At 35.3% G+C, this 19,627-nt stretch overlaps 3 protein-coding genes across 6 annotated transcripts in view; 1 reads left to right on the plus strand and 2 right to left on the minus strand.

Moving 5' to 3' along the window:
* Window positions 1–4,983, plus strand: part of LOC105559626 (nuclear RNA export factor 1-like) — an 8,487-nt gene extending 3,504 nt beyond the window's left edge. The window contains exons 2-8 of one of the 2 annotated variants that reach the window (XR_001008763.1): window positions 668–1,020; window positions 1,110–1,196; window positions 1,349–1,592; window positions 1,689–1,882; window positions 1,973–2,527; window positions 2,684–3,452; window positions 3,491–4,983. Coding sequence is in view for 1 of the 2 variants with exons in the window: in XM_012008056.1 (XP_011863446.1) it covers window positions 668–1,020; window positions 1,110–1,196; window positions 1,349–1,592; window positions 1,689–1,882; window positions 1,973–2,527; window positions 2,684–3,127 (1,877 nt within the window). In the remaining variant the exon portion in view is untranslated. Of the gene's footprint in view, window positions 1–667; window positions 1,021–1,109; window positions 1,197–1,348; window positions 1,593–1,688; window positions 1,883–1,972; window positions 2,528–2,683 lie in introns of both variants that reach the window. The other variant, XM_012008056.1, reaches the window with a different exon arrangement.
* Window positions 4,984–6,493: 1,510 nt separating this feature from the next.
* LOC105559627 (integrin alpha pat-2-like) lies at window positions 6,494–15,176 on the minus strand. Of its 2 annotated transcripts, none has more exons than XM_012008059.1 (20): window positions 14,637–15,176; window positions 13,645–13,894; window positions 13,059–13,191; window positions 12,458–12,522; window positions 12,127–12,307; window positions 11,955–12,040; window positions 11,512–11,706; window positions 11,167–11,266; window positions 10,868–11,078; window positions 10,252–10,433; window positions 10,029–10,141; window positions 9,498–9,712; window positions 9,201–9,414; window positions 8,811–8,977; window positions 8,557–8,740; window positions 8,087–8,492; window positions 7,896–7,998; window positions 7,233–7,362; window positions 7,092–7,148; window positions 6,494–7,018 (listed from the first exon to the last, which is right to left on the minus strand). In XM_012008059.1, exons 1-20 carry the CDS (start codon window positions 14,816–14,818, stop codon window positions 6,983–6,985), a joined length of 3,210 nt encoding a protein of 1,069 aa, XP_011863449.1. In that variant the 5' UTR covers window positions 14,819–15,176; the 3' UTR covers window positions 6,494–6,982. The 2 variants fall into 2 exon arrangements, with proteins under 2 accessions (XP_011863449.1, XP_011863448.1); XM_012008058.1 differs by having other exon boundaries at window positions 12,458–12,549.
* Window positions 15,177–15,310: 134 nt separating this feature from the next.
* On the minus strand, window positions 15,311–19,025 carry LOC105559628 (metalloendopeptidase OMA1, mitochondrial-like). 2 transcript variants are annotated; one of them, XM_012008061.1, is made up of 9 exons: window positions 18,816–19,025; window positions 18,144–18,379; window positions 17,599–18,064; window positions 17,373–17,512; window positions 17,084–17,257; window positions 16,889–16,996; window positions 16,608–16,808; window positions 16,300–16,476; window positions 15,311–16,127 (listed from the first exon to the last, which is right to left on the minus strand). In XM_012008061.1, the coding sequence occupies exons 3-9, from the start codon at window positions 17,948–17,950 to the stop codon at window positions 16,032–16,034; spliced, it is 1,248 nt and encodes a 415-aa protein (XP_011863451.1). In that variant the 5' UTR covers window positions 17,951–18,064; window positions 18,144–18,379; window positions 18,816–19,025; the 3' UTR covers window positions 15,311–16,031. The 2 variants fall into 2 exon arrangements, with proteins under 2 accessions (XP_011863451.1, XP_011863450.1); XM_012008060.1 differs by having other exon boundaries at window positions 17,599–18,379.
* Between the last annotated feature and the right edge of the window lie 602 nt (window positions 19,026–19,627).

The raw sequence follows: 19,627 nt of genomic DNA on the forward strand, positions 1-19,627 counted from the left end.
AAAATACTTTATTATAGTGTTTTGGAAAGCTCTCGAGATAACCTACAAGAATATGTAACGAGAAATAATAGGTTCCATTTAAGAAATTGAAGGTAACCTTCATGTGACCTTCAAATTACTCTTCAAGGTCAAACCTATGGTACCATCTTATGTCCCCCTCGAAACCATACAACTTTTGTCTGAAACATTTTTTCATATCTCTTTTAGTTTTTTAAAAAATCGACTGTATAAATTAAAATGGCCCACCCTGTATAGTAGTAACAATAAATATATATATATATCTATTTATTGTTTCCCCTCGGGGATTACAAGGCGTTTTTTAGCGGAACGTTCCCAAACCTCTTACATGCTCCTACATGATATAATATAACTCTTAATAATAAATAAATAAATAAATAATTCCTAGCTAGAGTCCGCATTTAAAATATGGTAAGTCAAATTATAAAAGAAACGTGGTCAATTATGGAATTGTGGTCAAACTTCCCAGGGTTATCTGCACGACATCATGAAATATTCGGATCGTGCAATCTTGAGGAATTGCAATAAAAAAATGACTGAATATTAAATATATACACATTTATATTGATTGCCTGCAAAATAATCTGTTCTAGGATATAAACAGCGATTTTTGTGTAATTTTACTGCTTTACCATAAATTTGCTTTTAGGTCACGATGATCGTACGATGGTACAAAATGTAGGAAGGGATGGTGGACCTCACGTCGGTCCCACCAAACATCGTGTATCGTTTAAGACACTTAGGCCGAATCACAGGGATATGTCGCGTAATTTGATATTGTCGAATTTGATACTGGACGCGGACATTCCAATGGCGGGTAGTTCCAACAATAATACTAGGCAGGTGATAATGAAGAGAGATAGAGATAGGGGTGATAGGACTTGGCATACGGTCTCTCGCGGTAGGAACAGTCCGATGCCGAATAGGAATTTCAAAGGAGGCCAAGCTGGTTTGAGGTCACGGGTGCTTCCGATCGTCGAGTCCAATTGGTATAGGATAATTGTAAGTACATATATTATATGCAAATAATTATGTTATGTCAATGATATGTATATTACAGCTTGGACTAAATTTTTACTTGTGTCTTACAGATACCATTTGGTAATAAGTATGAGAAGGACTATGTTATTAATTCGCTTCTGAACTGTATGGCGCCTGAAGTATTTATTCCCATAATGGTAACTATTATTTTTATCTTGCAGGAAAAGTTCATATTTTTTATTTAGTATAATGTATTAATGTAATTTGAATGACAGTCTGCATGTATAAATAAAGCGACAATAAAAATAAAAATCACCTCGAAACCATAAAACCGTTAAATTGTTTACAGTACAAGGTAATGGGAAATGAAGCCAGTTTCTATATTGACGATCATAAGACGGCGAACGCATTGTTGCGTTGCGATCGCAAGGTTCTGATGAATGACGGGTTCAAGTTACAAGTGAAGGCGAAGCCCGGATTTCCAATTTGCGAAATTGATGACAAGTTGAAAGAACGATTGAAGCACGCCATGGTCAAGAGATATGTGCAAGAGAAAAATGCTCTAGACTTGTCCAAGTTTCATGTTGACTCTGGTACGAAGAAATTTCTGACTTTTATTCCCTATAAATATATTAAAGATATTAATAAGATTTGTAAGTTCAAACTACATGTAATTTTTCGCCTTACAGATCTTTACTCGGATTACTTTTGTGCGTTGTGCCACCCTGTTATGTTGATGGTTGTGTTAGATATTGTTGGGGAACACATTCCGAATCTAGAAGCATTAAACTTAGAAGGCAGCAAGTTACAGAATATCGAGAGACTTGAGGTGTTGAATAAGAAGTTCTCGAAATTGAAGATTCTTTATATTGGTGATAATAAGGTAAGTGACCGCGCGAATAAAAAATATATATATGACAGGATCGTCAATATAATGTCCCGGTTTTAAAACCTGATTTATTGCATACTTTAGATCAAAGATATTCACCAACTGAATTGTATTAAGGATCTAAAACTGGAAGAATTGAAGTTGTCTGGAAACCCTGTTTGCAACAAGTATAAGTCTCGGCAAAGTGATTACATAAGTGACGTTCGAAAGAGATTCCCCAGGTTGCTACGATTGGATGGCATAGAGTTACCGCGTCCAATTATTTTTGATGTTATCGACATAACTGCCAGGATACCTCCATCGCAAAGAATGTTTGTTTCGGATCCTAAAATTCAAGTGATAGCGAGCCAGTTTTTGCAACAATACTTCACGATATTTGATAGCGATAATCGTCAACCTTTACTCGATGCATACGCCGAAAATGCATGCTTAAGCCTGACGATAACCAATTTTCATAACAATAATCACAAGTTAAATAGGTATTTAACGGAGAATAGAAACTTATTTAGAATAAATGATTCAAATAGAAGACAGAAGTTATTAAAACAGGGTAGATTGCCAGTAGTTTCGTTTATATCGGAAATGCCAAAGACAAGGCATTTATTGAATACCTTTACCATGGACATCACTCTTGCAACAGTAAGTAATATATAAGTAATATATATAACTACGGGTGATCCTATTATACTGCTGTGTATTACATTTTAGTACTCATATGTGAGATAAAGACAAACTTATAATTTATTTTTTATTAATTGGAAACAAATAAGTCAATTAGTTTTTATGTATTTACAGCAAGCAATGATGTTCATTACTATAACGGGTTACTTTCAAGAACTTGATAAAGACGAGCCCATTCGTTACTTCAACCGAACCTTCATAATTGTTCCGGAAGGTGCGGGATACTGTATTCGAAATGAGCAGTTGCACATTGGTCAGCCGCCTGACGCGCAGTTAAAGCAACTGCATCAGCAATTGAATCAGCTCAGAAGTCAACCGCAACCGCAGACGGTGCCGTTGGAAACTTCAGAAGTAGCGAAACCGATGAGAACAGAAGAACAACTTAGCGCCGAAATAAAACAGCAAATGACGGTGACGTTAAGTCGGCACACAAATATGAATATGGAATGGAGCTTAAAGTGCTTACAAGAGACTCAGTGGAATTATGATAATGCACTCTCTGCTTTTCACGAGTTCTTTAAACGTGGGCAGATACCGTCAGAAGCGTTTACGAAGTAAACGCCATATATTGAGTAAGAAAACTTGCCATTGTGATAATAGCGTAAGAAAAATCAGAGTGCAGGAGCTTCTTGTATAACTGCGATCTCCATTCCATTCCGTCGTATACTTTTTTTTATAAGTATACTTATTTTGTATCTTGTATCAAAACTTGAGTAGAAAGCATTTGGTTATTTGTTACTTTCGATTTATGTATTTCTGGCAACAAAATTATTAATTTTTTTGAGGAAAGGGTAAATGCTAGAAAAAGTAATAGATTAGGTATATTAATGGAGTTCCTTTAAAAAACTGTTTCAAATGTATCTACAATCCGTCTTGTTTAAACATTTAAATTTTGTTTAAACATCTGAATCTTGTTTAAACATTTAAATTTGCACACAATACATTCACATGAAAATTGTTAAAAGTCATCATTTCTATCTCATTACAATCTTGTTTAAGAAAAGTCATAACTATGTTTATATTCTGATTTTTAACAAATTTCATACGTATAGAGATATATTATTGTTTGACAGTACTAGTGAAAACAGTAAATTTTCCAACAATTATTTGTAACCCATAGTTTTTTCTGAAATTATGAAAATGTTAATAAAGTACACATTTTTGAACAAAGCAGAAGTGGTGCTCCAACAAGAATCACAGCTATTTTGTGACAACAAAACAAAACGAGCTGTAAAAACATATGTATCTAAAGTTTTAATGGAGGGCTTCAAGTTTTTATAAGAATAATTATAGATATCTCTGATGTGATCTTCAACTGGAAGCTTTCCATTAAAACCTTACATACATATGCTTTTAGATTGTTTTGTTCATTGTTACAAAAAAATTGCGATTTCTGCTAGAACACCACTCTGCATATTTAGGTATTTTTGGGTAATATGTATGATGAAATCACTGATCATTATGTATAGGATTATGTTTGCATAATCGTAATTACGTTATGTATGACTATATACACAAAGTGATGAACTGAATATTCCCAAAAATAATTTTTATACTTTTACAAGCAGTTATTTGGTAACACTAGTGATCATTTGGGTTACTGTTCATTGGTGTTATTTGATAAATATACACCGTCTAAATTGAAATAGATATGTGCACATTTAATAGTAAGACAAGTCAGATTACTAATAGACTGATTAACTTAGGAACTTAGTTATTCTACATATAACAAGTAATATTTTGTTGCCAATGTTTCTAGGTTTTGATACAAGGTATAAAAAATTTAGTTATTTAGTCTTTCCGTGGGGAGAACAGAAATTATTATTATTAATTTCACGTTAAGATATGAATAGACATTCAAAAATTTACATACCATTTAGTAACACATCATAAAAATAAATTTTATGATGTATTTCTTATGCATTCATAAGCGTTTGCAATGTACATTTAAATTTTCAGAGTCAACCAATTTATTCGAGATTCGGAAAGAGTATGAACTAAAAGAAAAATTTATATTCCATTAACACATTTAAATTTTCGATTTGCTCATGAAGTACGAGCAAATGGGAAATATAAATATATTCAATGATGTTACCGTGATTGCAATGATGTTAGATACAAAAAATTTAGATTTGTTAGATTGGACTTGCTTCCAAGAAAGAGAGAGAGAGCCATTTAAAAGATATTGATACTTTTTATTTTTTTAAATTAAAAAGAAATTAAGAAACTTTTATATTATATAGGCGAGTTGGAGTCTATATATTATGCACATATATTTTTTGTACACAAAAGTAAAAAGTATCTATCTTTTTCTCTAATTAAAAAGATTTCCGTTTGTATCTATAACAAACAACACAATATTCTCCTAATTGTATCTAACATCATTGTGAACAGTTAATTTAAGAAATTTTACATCTAAAAGATTAAGTAAAAAAAAACGTTCTTTTTGCATATCTAATATTTCATTTTTCTAATACAGATAGGATTCGTTTTATGATTTATTTTACAAATGTTTTCCCTTACATTAGTATTATATAATAACTTTGATCAAAATTATATAAAAACAAGTATAAGTAAACAAAGCAAGTGTTTAAATGTTAAAAATAACTCATTATTTAAAAAAACAGGAGTACATGCTTTGGAGAATTTTGCTAGAACTTAACTTCGTTTTGCTGTAATCCTATCGTAAAACTGATCCTACCTGGTTAAATTTAGGTTTTTGCACTATCAAAGGGGTATTTGCTCAAAAATACTTGAAAAATGGGCAATTTTCGATCTTTTTTTAAATTTTTTTTATACAAAACGCGATATACATGGTAAGAAATTATAAATAGTAACAAATACATATACAGAATAATAAGTTTTCTATTTTTATTTATAAGAAAAAAATTTCAAGAATTGCCTATTTTACTTTTGAGTACGTATCTTATTAATTGCACAATTTATTACGCAGGATAGATAAAAAATTCAGATCTCTATATACAAGTTTAGATGTAAAAGAAGTTTCGAGTATTTATAATATAGGTATATCAAACGATATTTAAAGACTAGTGCAATTTGATAAAGTACAATGGTTTCTCAAAATTGTCGTTTAATATGTACGTCGATACAAACGCAATTGAATAGCTTTTTTAAAATTGTAAATAGTGTTATATGATATAGGTTTATGCGTCCGCGTAAGTCGCTAGGCATGTAGGTGAAAAAGAGTTCGCTTACATTATGTGAGTATAAATTATTCGATTGGAGAATAGTACTTATGACTTATGGGTTAAATTTTCTTTTCGCAATATATGTAGCGTTACGTATATGCGAAATACAACTTTCAGTTCTTATCTTATTGAGGATGTGGATTACATTCCACATACATACGAAAATACATATGCACACATCCAACGAACAGCCAGAAACGTCGCGTACCGGGATGATGTTCTAAAATTTTCAACTCTAGAACAATGTCCTGGTATTTCTAAATGGGATTCTTAACTCGAAGTCCAACCACTCGTTGTGATTCGTGTTAGAAAACTAATCCCAAATATCATCTATAGTCAGGCAATATCATGGCATGGTGGAAGGACGTAGACTTCGTTCCTAGAACGAGGTGAATAAGTCTGTTGCGAGGGTGAACAACAGTTGATTAAGCACATTGTCGCCTACATCCCTACGATATCGTATGGGGGTAGGCGCGTAGCTTATATCGTCACAGTGGGAATAGCTGCAAGGAATTGTCTGCATTCCCCTGGAAACTGCAAGCACTCAAGTGCGCTTAAAAGTCAGAAGTGATCTATGATGTGCGGATGTGTTGTCAAATATATTTCAACGGTATCACCCACCTGTTAACAACAACTCGCGTAGTAGCATTGATTATTTCAATATCGTAGGTGCCTTAAATAATAAGGCAAAAAGAAATCATTTATACTCACATACTCGTATGCGATAGTTTTAATTTAAAAAAGAATGTATGCATGTATTTTGACTTGATAAAGACACGCGAAATATTACAGAGATTATTGTATACATTTATTATAAACAGAATTTATAAATCTCACATGTGATCGAAAAACATGTTCTTCTTTACGTAGATATGTACAAAGACGATTAGATACTTTTATTTTGTAAAACGCGTACAAGTGGATAAGATCTTCTACTGTTATTAATGTTACATAACAAAAAAACACTCTTGTCTCGCATAAGAAGGAAAAAGAGGGATTATACATAATGTAAATACCTCTATTAATAAGTGTCGTCGATATAATTAAGAATTGCTTGTACAAACAATACTTAACTGTGTAGTATGAATAAAGAAATAATATTTTATACATAAATTGTTTCCTATTTATATAAACTTACATTATATAAGAGTGTATGCCAATTTATGTGAAAATACATGTATGAAACTGTACGAAAACGTCTCCTTTATTCGGATGTTCTTTTCTCTACGTTTTCTGTTACCTGTAAGCGAGTTATTTCACGTTAAATCTCAGCGTAATTAATTAATCTACCAATTTTACGTATGATTTCATACCTTGTCATACTTATTAGCGAAAAACTCTTCCTTCGTCGTTCTCTTGAAAAAACCTACCTGTAATTAACAAACGAGAACCAACGATCAAAACATACTTCGGAAAAGCAATAATGATAGAACAGCGGTGTGTGAAAGACTTACCATGTTTAATATGATAATAACGATACACAGTACAAGTAAACCTAACGAGACCGACACAAGTACAACCCACAGTTGCAAGTTTTGCGTCTTCCCTACGCTATAAAATTCGGTCGTGACATTCACATCATGCCTGTAACGTAAATATTTCTTAAGAAGTATTCGCACAAAGGTATCTGGAAAATTGGCAATTAAAAAAATTTTTTTTCTCATAAACGAAGAAATTTAGGATCTTGTAATTCCGCATACGTAGAGGAAAGTCCCATATTACGAGATAGGATCCTAATATGGGCTAATATGGGTGGGGTTTCTGTTAAATTAATCGGAATCACATCAGTTGATTCCACCATGAATTTATTGCCCTTGGAGCGAAATCTGTTTAGCGGACAATTCATTTTTTCATTCGTGCAGTCGTTACGAAAAAAGATTTGTGATTGATTTTGGGTGTTGAAAACCTGCTGTCTCATAATAGATGATACTTTCTCATACTTTCCTCTATGTCAATATTCATGTTCGCTGTGATATTTCAAAAGGAATCGATTAACTTCAAATTTTATATTGCCTATTTTTCAGGTACTATTGAGCGAATATTCCCTCAAATCACGGTATCTTTCTTTGTCGTGACAATTAACAATCTACATTATGACAACGTCCGAGAATATTCACCTGACGTCCATCTCAAAAGTCCTGTTTGCCGGTTTTACAATTCGGACGTGAGCATCCGTGCTGAATTTCACGACCTTCATTTCTTTCGACAATTTGAAAGTATCTTAAAATGAGAAGGCACGATAGAACCAAATTTATGCAGAGAAAGCGCAGCGTAGCTTATGTAGATCTTTTCGCTTTTTAACCGATACCTTTAAACCTCGTGGTGTTGAGAATTAATCTCATCACCAACCTGCCGACGTTCTGTTGCGTCCTCAACGCGCTCAGGTCGCAGTAGATCGTCGAACAATTTACACCGTATGTCGAACAGTTCAGGTATACGATATTGCGTTCTCGGACCGTCAGATTAACGTCCGAATCTTCGGATGTTATTGCCAGTCTCATATTGTACAATGTTTGGAGAGTAGCAACGACTACGCGAACGTCCACGTGTCTCTTATGTACGTTATGTATCACATTCTGCATCGTTTCGTTATTATAATTTAGATTATAGAGATCAGGTGCATCCGACATCTCTCCAGGAAGTTCATCCTGCTGTGTATCCAATAGATCCACCCCGTTCGAAATGCAGTCGTAATATCGGCCAGATATATAAATCTGAAAAATGATTGAAGTGAATCACCTTGTACTATTTTTACTGCGATGTATGCTTGGTACCCACCCGCGGCTGATACAAAAGTACCAGAGAATCTGAGCTGTCCACGGCCGTTGGTAGATTGACGACAAGCTGCGCCTCTTCCACAGGAGTCGCGCCGAATTTCGATATCTGATAAACGTGTTGAAAAATTACGTTCGATCGTGCGCTATTCAAATTGAATAGATAGTAACTTTTCTCGAGCGCCTTTCTGCAACACGACGCAACTGTTATTGTCGAAAGATTGTTGTCCTTACTCTTTTTCTGCAAAGTATACTGACCCGTTCAGCAACAAAGACGCCTCGCTTTGTAAAGTCAACGGTGATGTAATCATATGCGTGCCATTATTTCTGCTGCGAGTTTGTATCTCCGTAGAGAACTCCAGAACTTGCCCGGTCAATGAGCCATCCGTCAAATGTCTCATATCCAAATCGAGTTTCACAACTTTCTGCAGAAAATTGGTTAAATTCCTCGAGAGAAAACTTTTTAATTTTTTTCTTAAAAATCGTCAAAATGACCAAAACATTCAACTATGCGTAATTTTTTATTGGATTATATAAACCCTGTGGTGTTGCGAGTTTAATAAAATTTATGGTATGTGGACAGTCCAGTGTAATTGTAAGTTGTAATTAGATGTAACTTGCAATGAACAAACGAGCACTTATTTTTACCTGCTCATCCGTCCCAAGCGGATTGCCGGCGTTGCAAATAACCGTCAAGATACCGGCGTTCATATCTTCTTCGCAAAATGGTAAAATACTACGCAGTACTACCTTCTTTGGGAGGGTAAACACTATAGTCGTATAGTATGCCGGTTCAGCGTAATTCCTTAAACGAGTTTCCAAAGTGATGTCGTTGGACCCGATCACCCACGTATTATTCTCCCTGTAATTTACGTTTTAACAAGATAAGCATGAGATGTAATATCTTTTTGCGGGAGTTCGGTATTACGTTCGACATATACTTGCCTGACTCCCCAAAGTTTCACCGTTGCGTTTATATTGGAATTGCACACTTTGTCATCCCCGCACCCTATATCGAAGGGAAGCAAAGCTTGCGCGCGCCTCCAGCTATTATTTCTGTGTTCAACAGGACAGGTCTTGTTAAATTCAGACGAAATGTTACATACAAAATCGTGAGATGCATAAATGGTAATCGGTTCAATGAAATTTTGAATATTATCCTGCAAAATGTACACCATCGTTATTAAAAGCTGTGGACAGTCCAGTAAAACATTTTTCATACAAAATACGTATAGACATGTCTATAATTAAATATAGAATATATCAAATTTTATATAGAATGTCTCAACATATACTTTCCTTCTTTTGTGTAGTTTCTATCTGTGCAGTGAAAATTATAATAAAATTAATTGAAAAGAATTAGAAAAATAACGTTTGCGTTGATTCTCTACAAAATTGTATAACTTGAGATTACATTAGTGTTTTATACTGCATAATTTCAGATTGTATTAATATTTTATACGCATAAATGTTTACCGAAAGAGTAATAGTAGCATTCACACATGTACTAGCATTCATCGAGTACACATCCAATGAAGTCTCTTTAGTACGTTTATATTTTTTGTCTACGGTAAAAGAAATTTTGTATCCTATAAATAAAAGCATTGCGATTAATATAATGCAATAAGAATTGTTACATAATAGATTATTTCCCAGTGAGAAATGATTCGTCGATCGACCTAACGCTTCATGTACTCACTGTGTGTATTTTCTACGTTGTTTCTACGATATTCAACACACGCTGTGATCAAAAACCTATTAATGTTTATTTGTAAAGTGCTTGGAACGGTGTGCACGGTTAAAAATGTTCTTGTAACGGGTTTACTCCGAAGTACTACGACGTGTCCTGATTTATATGCACCTACCGCGATGTCCACGTACCTATAAGTGACACAGACTTTATTATGTTACAGATATTAACGTCCCATAGACACACATATCTAAAAGACGACTTAAAGACGTCTTAAAGATGTCTTAGATATGCGTGCTGTATGGGGTTGGAAATAACATAATTTAACATAAAATAATCGCATCAGTATTAATGGGAATATTTATATAAATACAATGTCGGTTTGGAAGCAAATGTAAATTTCAAAAATATTTCAGTGAGATTAACTTAAAATCCGACTTGTGTCTCATGCAATATGTTTTTTAATCTAAAAGTAAATAGGCATCATATTGAACACGGTTAATTTCAACAAAATAAACCACATGCTATTATTACAGTTGAATTATTAAATGTACAATTTTTTTCCAAAATTCTAGTAAAGTTCAGTTTGTTTTTGAAAAATGCTTATTTACAGTTAACGACTGACCCGTTGTTATCTATATCAATGGGTTCAGATATTGAAAATCCAAACGTTTGTATATCCGTTCCTTTTATCAAGAGATTACAACGAAGTGGTTGCATCGTGATCCTTTGTGACATCGTAGGCCTTATTTTACTCTTCAACCTCGTGTTGTAAAAGTCGACGCTGTAAATGTAAATTGCTCCGGCTTCTTCCCAGGGAGCTCCCACTATGATGTCTGGAATTTAGCAACAATAGAACGTTCATTTTTACAATGAGCTTTCCGATATCAAAGAGTCGAGTTAAGTACAGCCTTAGTTAATTACCGCCATAACCATCTTTGTCTAGATCGCCGATTGCCACCGCGTAACCGAACTGTGCATCCTCTATGGCGCCTTCCAGAATCACGGCTGCATCAAGCCTTCCCTGTATTAAAGTAAACAAATCAGATATAGTCAGATAAAACGGTATAAACATATCTGACCACATTTGATTTGATACACTTCTAAATGGATGCATTAAAGTTTCGATATAATCTGATCAAATTTGATCATATCTGACATTATTTGTTACAATTGGAGAAACTTGGATACATGGTATTCTTCCCCGGGTTGTTAATTATCGCTGGCGACATTGAAGAATTCTTATTAGTTAATATCTATAAAAGTTACATCTGGGTTGCCGAGATATACGTGGATCCGGCCGTTATCATTCCCCCAATGCGGAGCTCCGACCACAAGATCGTGCAGATAGTCGATGTTTAAATGACCGCTGGCCAGGCTCGCCCCGAAGAATTCGCCGATATCACTGCCGCTGAGACTGGAGACCGGGGGTATGAAGAATCCGTACAAATTCATTATAAGGACCTGTCGTACAATATTTAATGTCACAGTGATTTCTCTCTTCTCGGAAGAAACGGAGCGTTTTGCAAGAATAATATATCCATTGCTACCAATGTGGATTATAAATCGTAGTCAAGGATTTTAACTTACTTTTAATTTTTTTCCAATTTTAAGAATTAGAAAATGTCAAGTGATAATTAGTTAAATCGAGATTAAAGTTAAAGTGCATCGGCAGAAATGGGCACAAGTGGCGTAAGTATAGAATGTCTTACCTGCCCTACGTTATTCCATGCCGGATCCCCACAGGCGAAGAGGGTTTGATTCCGCATGATAAACTCCCCCGATGTTACCGCGTAGCCTGTTATATAGTTAATAGTTTAATCAAAATCTGTTTTCGCATATGATCGTGCAATAGAAGTTTTATTTGTTACACAGAATTCATACCAAATTGCGATGAAGAGTCGTGTGTCGGTGCTACCATAGTTTTTCTACTAATTTCACGATACGGAGGTCTCGAAAAATGTGAGGCGTAATAATTTTTGTTCGAAAATTGTGTTACATCGACACTACCCATGACATTGTCATTTGGTCTTCCCACGATGCGGCTTATTGCTCCCGATGATGTCTGTAATTTCAAATTACGCATAAAAGCCATAATCAAACAGCAAGATATTTGAACGACAATAAATTATATTAATATTTAATTACAGAAAGAGTAGGATTAATATACAGAAAGAATTAATGGAGATATATATATATTTAAAACATTTCATACCTGCGATGGTGCGAAGGCAACGGAGAAACCGTGGATTGGGTTGATCCACGTTTCTTTCAGGAAATCTAATATAGATGACATTAATATTTTGCCTAGAGAAAATTCCTCTATTATGAGATAGGTTTCTAATATGAGATAGCGGGTTTTCGACAGTCAAATTCAATCATAATCTTTTTTCGCAACGATTACCCAATCGAACAATGAATTTTTCACTAAACAAATTTCGCTCCAAGGTCAATAAATTCATGGTGGAATCAACTAATAATGCCTATTAATTTAACAGAAACCCCACTATCCCATATTAGAATCATATCCCATAACAGGGGACTTTCCGATATGTGCATACGCGTATGAATTGAATAGTAGTAAATTATGTTAATCGAACAGAGAATATAATTAATTTTTAATAAAAATATTTTGGATATGCATTGCCGGCCAAAAAGGTACATTAATTGAAAATATACTGTATTAATCTACCATAAAAAAATTGAATCAAATTCACGCGTTATAATTTAACGAATTTTTATTACTTCATTGTTTTATAATGAAATTAATCGTATAGAAATTGATTGCCTTAAGATAGTGACAGAAAAATAATTACCAAACTTTGTAATGTCAGACATTTCCAAGTTTAATGAGGTCAAAGGCATTTGACCGCTAAAACATGCGCCGTGCAAAGTTTCTATGTATTGGTTTCTATATGCTATATTCACAATCGTTCGTGGGGCACATACCTGTAATAAATAAGTAACGCGTTAATTGAAAGTTTTACTCAAGACATATTAAAATAAAAATATTTTTCTTAAAAAGCAACGCAACATATTGTGTACAGAGAGAATTGTTTCTTAAAATTTACCCTGAAACTTATGTAATCGTGGGACAACGCGGCATTTCGAAGAACTCTATAAGAGTTTTTTAAAATTTTACCATACATTTTACTAGTTATTATACTTAGTATACATTTTACTAGTAGAATGTATGGTAAAATTTCAAAAACCTCTCATAAAATTCTTCAAGATGCCATGGCGTCCCACGATTACATGATTTTCAGGGTAAATTTTAAGAGACAATTCTCTCCGTCATTTTGCTTACAAAAGTGCCAAACAATTTCTTAAGGAAGCGCGTTATAAATGTATATGTTTAAATAATATCAACCCTGATTAATTCCTCATATCTTTCGTGCATACCGTAAGGAAATCGCTTTTCCGTTCTATCGACATTGCACCACCGAACCAGGAATGTTCCTTCTTTGCATACGCGGCGGTGTTGATTTGATGTATGTATATTTTTTCGTTTTCCACGATATTCGGCCTGATCTCCACACACGGGCCCGGTAAAAAGCACTGATAAACCACACCGGGTTCGTTTAAGAGTTTAAAATCTGATGTATTGCGCGATGATCGCGTATAATTTCCACGAGGTGCTCCTATGAGTAGCCTTATAAAAAGGAATACATATGTTTTAATATGTTTCTACAACAGGTAACAACGGTACATGAATATAGCGACAGGAAATAACAGTTTATCTTGTTCCCAGATAGCACAAGACACTCCTATGAACATTTTAAGAATATTCTTCAAGAATATTTAGAATATATTCCATAGGTCATTTTTATATATTTATCTTATGTTCGTAGAATATATTCGACTGGCACTACTATAAATCTTTCTCGAATGTGAATAGAATAATCTATCGAATATAGCGTGTCGATTATACATGGTATGACAGGTTTCACTGCCTTTTGCATAAGATAAGTGTATTACACAATAAACAATGTGCAATACATAAACTCAGTGAATATTAAAAAATTATTCGGAACGAATATTCCGACGACATTCTCGACGAATATTGTAAAAACGTACTTCTTTGTTATGAATATACCATTTCTAATTCTAATAATCTATATATATCTGTAGAATATTCGATTCGAATATTCTGAAATTAAGAGTATTTGCACTCCAGAAGAATATTCACAGAACTATGTGTGCTATTTGGGTTCTAGACATGTACTATCAAAGATCAAAAGTAAATTCCCGTCGATTGATATTTGACAAACATGATAATCCTTTCCGAAAATTTATTAAAATACTTTCGAATCGCTTATTATATTATCTCGTATCATAAAATTGAGTTCCATAAGAACTTTTACTAAAATATGTTAAGTTAGTGCACACATTACCATGAGGCATTCCCCGAGTCACGATGCAACAATACCGTGTATCCAAAATAATTACGTTCGAATTTCGTGTACAGATATTGGTCCGCATTAGTTGCGCTGTTCGGATACAATATTGGGTAATCTGTGTCGATATTATACGCGGACACGATTACGAGATTGAAGAATAATATAAATTTCGTCATTGCGCAGCGAAGCACTTCACTCACGAGTTTTCACAATGATTTCATATATTTGCTACTATCACCAACGAATTACTGCGAGCTGCCATACATTAACGATCCGACATCACTCTCTTCGTTCCTGAATCCCCAATGACGCACGACGAAAATGTATATTACCCTGATAAAACAGTGTAGAATTATTTTTTATGTGAAATTTTAATATGCGTCCAACCAGGCACGGGAATTAATAAGAAACAGTGCAATTAGTCTGGCCAGCTTTGATGAAATAATAACTGTAGTATCAAACGAACAGGAAGGATGTTGATAAGATAATCGTCACAAACATATTATGGTATTTGCCATTTTATTAATAGGCAAATCTTCTATTGTTCATAATTACCAATTAATTAATTCGTTCTAATAGGAGGCACTATAAGTAATTAACATATCGTTTTTATTAAAAATAGCTTTTAATCTCAAATATAAATCTTATTGTATAAAATAACCGCGCACTTACTTTCCTTCAGAACGAGGCTTGTCAACAAATTTAATAGGTCAAGACAACAGGATAATATACATTATTTACATGTTCATTTGATACATGAAACTAAAGTCAGTATATGTATCTAAAGTATACAACATACAGGGTGTCGAAGATTCGCGCATAGAGTATAGTATAATTTCGCAACAACTACACACAATTTTTGTCGGCAGAGAAATTACAAATAAAGAATGCTAGCTATGTCAGATGTGCGCAATGCCGAATGGCAAAGTGTGTTAACAAAATACAATGAAAGATAGCCGAAATGAAGCAGACTTTGACATACTTACATAGTTACATAGTTTGACAGCGGAAATAGTGCAGAATTTGTCATTTCGTAGTTTTTAGATGGTTACGAGATGATTCTGCTCTGTTTTTGCAGTCTATCTGCTATCATATTCTATCACTGCCGGCACTTGACAAATTTAGCAGAATTTACAAAAATTTTTTCAACACTTATGCAAAAAATATTTTTATACAATTATATCTTATTCAGTACGTGCAGAAGAAGCTGTACAATCGTTAAATTATGGTTTGATTTATAAAACCTATGTCAATTTATTTATAAAAGCTACGATGTATATCCTTTGAGATTAAAACACTTGCTTGTTTCAACTATAAACAGATTGGTTTCGAAGAAAAACCGCATTCCTTAGGCACAATAACAAAATCATTGGTTTTCTATTTCTTATTTTAAATTATCCCTCTCTGTTTAAAATAAATCTCCTGTTCTTTTGCCGTTCGTTTGTAAAACTTGTCTCTTGGATCCAGCGCAGGCAATACCGAACACTGCAAATCAAATTAGAAAGTTTACATTACGTATTGTAATAAATAAAAAAAATTGTAAATAATAATTGATAGCAAATAGTTTATAAAATTATGATAGTGGATTAACTAAAAAGTATTAATGTCTATAATTCAACAATAATTAGCAACATTTAACAAAAGTTAAATGAGATACCCCTGAATTTCTTCGCAGTTCTAGCGCTTTTGTCATTTCTTCGTTCAAATTCTTCTCTCTGTCACCGTGAGCAGGATGCGTCGATATCCATGATAGTTCTGGTGGCAGTGTATGCATTTCTGTAAGCGTCCTCATCGTAGCCCAAAATACAACAGCTTCACGAATATCAATACAAGCCTGAAGAATAGGATATGCATACTAATTCGTAAATTATTCTAACAATTAGTCTTCATAAGTGGATAAATAGTAATACAAAATGTAAAATATAATATTGGTTTCTGTCACGTTGTTCGTGCAACATAACGTACTTTTGCAGCCAGCTTAAGTCCTACTTCGTCCGCTTCATTCTCCAAAACTCTGCTGTACGGAAGGTTATATACGATATTCACAATTCGTTCTCCTATTATTTGAATTATACCAGCCGTTAAATCGGGAAATAATGCCCAGACTAATAATATGGGTATTACTATCAGAAAGTCCCACAATAATTGACCCGATAATGCCTCAAGCTGTCCATAGAAATCACCAGTTACTTCAATTTAATTTACAAAGGGTGATTAACATCGAAAACAATCGTGTTACCACTTACGGAATGTAACAGCAACGAATGAGCCATTTCATGGGCCAAAATAATACCTAATTGATCGTCATTTTCGATGATTTTTATGATGTCCAAGGATACAAAGATATTTCCACCCTGGAATGATAAAAGGGATAAAGTAAAAAATAGTTGGTGCACTGAATTAATATACATTGCTGCATAATGTATCGATAATGCACGCACCGGCAAGATATACGAGTTTGTTAGCGGTGTATTAATAACAGTCAAAGTCCACTCCGTGTCTCTCATCGATTTTAAGTCTTTATTAGCTGCGAAAATTTTTGCAATCACCCTCATGAGTCTCATGTAAGCTGGATGCGAGTGCGGCACCAAATCTGTTTTGTGAGCCTCTAAATGCTGAGTAAAAATGTCGGAGAAAGATTATAGACGGGCAAACTTTTGAGGGATATTTTCATATACGCGGAGAGACTTGAAAATCTTGAAATTCTTTACGGCTGCGCCGTTCACTTACAGCTTCGAGGATCATTTGCCCCAATTTTTTCTCCTGCTCCTGGTTAAAGATTATAAATCTCGAGCGTTGCGTCAACGGATTGGTCTCAAGATGAGTTATGTAGTAAATAGCCAGTATAAGGCCGTACAGTCCGAAGCAACCTTGTGAGAGAATTAAGAAATGTAAATATAAACCATGGCGCAATGCTATTCCAATCTACTTGGCAATCGATCCCGAGGGACCTCACCTAGAAACATATTTCTCCTCTCCTTAAACCACCACTTATATTCCTCTTTCTCTTTCGCGGACTTGCGGGTCCACCACTTCTTTATACCGCGTCCCAGCAATAGGGCGCCAATACGTAAGACGGGGCGCATGAGCATAGCCACTAACGGTGGAACGTGCAAGTTTTGCGTCGTGCGAAAATCACACTTTTGCAATTTCAGGTACTGTATCTTTCTACGATCAACTTTATCTTGAACGGGGGGGAATCTCTTGTACGGCCAAACGTGATGGCGGTTTCTCGCGGAGCAAACAATAAAGCGGGTTGCCGTAGGCTGAAGATTCTTCCGACACAAACTTCTCAGTGTGGTAAGCATATTGGTAGAGAAGAAAGCTTTGGGTGCAACAACTGTATCCGCGATGGGAACGAAAACGGCCTGTCAAGGAGTATTATGCTGCATGCGGGAGCACGACACCCGATTGTCTATAATCTGCAAATATTGTCAATAAGAACAGTTTGCGAAAGCGTCGTACGCGTCGTCTGCGAGTGCTCATTATTCCATTCGTTACGCGAAGACTTCAGCGAGACATAGGCCATCTCGTCTGCCAAAAGATGTTAAATGTGGTCGGATCAGTAGCTACGAATTCACACAGGCTGTCAGCAAAAGACTTCTTTATTGTTCAATGTCATGGATTCAGATTCAATTTAATTCGGTTTTGCCTCATTCACTCGACCCGCTGGATCAATACTGTCCTTGTTCTGCTCCAGGTTGATTGTTTCCAGACCGCCAGAGAACTGCGTGCACCTGTTGAAAAGTTCAAGGCGTGATTAGAGCGGACAGAAACTGAAAATAGAAAGGATACTGATGCGAAATAGACGAAAGGGATTTTATTTCAATTCATGCATCGTAGACGTCCAAGTTGACTGGCGCGTGTTGAAAATTGATCACACCTTCAATTCTCATGTAATGATACAATAACTTAATTCAAGTAGGATCAGAGTCATCTCTCCGTTCAGTTATGTAAGACTAGTTTGGCTTCGATGAAGCTTCTATTTCTATTTGTAATCTTAGAAACCAGTAGAGAGCTCTGTACCCTGCGAAACTATTTGATTTGTAAAGTTGAAACGATCAAATTTAATTTTAGCTACTGTACCCAAGCTATTACTCGGAAACTATAAAAATTTTGTAACATTCATTCTCTCTCTCTCTCTCTCTCTCTCTCTCTCTTGGTTATATATACCTGACAATTTCCACTTCTTGTTTATTCTATATAATCTACACGACTAGGAATGAGTAAAAACCCAACTCAGACATTCCAGATTCATTTTCGATCGCGCGCGGTTCATATGAAAATAATTCAATTTATAATCGGATCGACCTAAATCCGCATTGTCCGAGTTTGTTTTCAACCATAGACCTCTTGCCCCTCTTGGAAGGGGGAACAGAAACGAGGTGGTTTGTCACGAGTTTCTGAACGCTTTCAGCACGTGAGCTCGTGTTCCTACGTTTCAAGTGGCGAGGACCATGGACCTAAGAATCTCTGGACCGAGCACGAAGTGGGAGAACGGGCAAGGGGGCTGGCAAATTTGCGGTAAGGGGGGGGCGAGAGTGCTCTCCTTTTCTGTCCTCTTGGTATCTCATGGTATCTCTTTCTACAAGAGGTCACTGTGACCTCTTGTAGAAAGAGAGGTCCAAGAGGACAGAAAAGGAGAGCACTCTCGCCCCCCTTACCGCAAATTTGCCAGCCCCCTCGCCGTATGCTCGGTCCAGAGATTCTTAGGGTGCCGTCCCATGGCGCGTATCGCGATACGCGCGTATCAGGCGTATCGAACTCTACGACCAATCACAGACAATCCGCTGTTTTTCGTACGCCGGATTTTGGCCCCTACTGTCCCATGGAGCGTATTACGCGGAAGCGTACCAGCGGATCGCCAATCACGGAATCTTTCTGATAGAGCCCTTTCAAGATTCCGTTGAAACGGATCCGTGGATTGGCGATCCGCTGGTTACGCTTCCGCTTAATACGCTCCATGGGACAGTAGGGGCCTCCGA

The sequence above is a fragment of the Vollenhovia emeryi genome, unplaced genomic scaffold (assembly GCF_000949405.1).
Source record: "Vollenhovia emeryi isolate VEMERY1.0 unplaced genomic scaffold, V.emery_V1.0 DF939261.1, whole genome shotgun sequence".
Lineage (NCBI taxonomy): Eukaryota > Metazoa > Arthropoda > Insecta > Hymenoptera > Formicidae > Vollenhovia > Vollenhovia emeryi.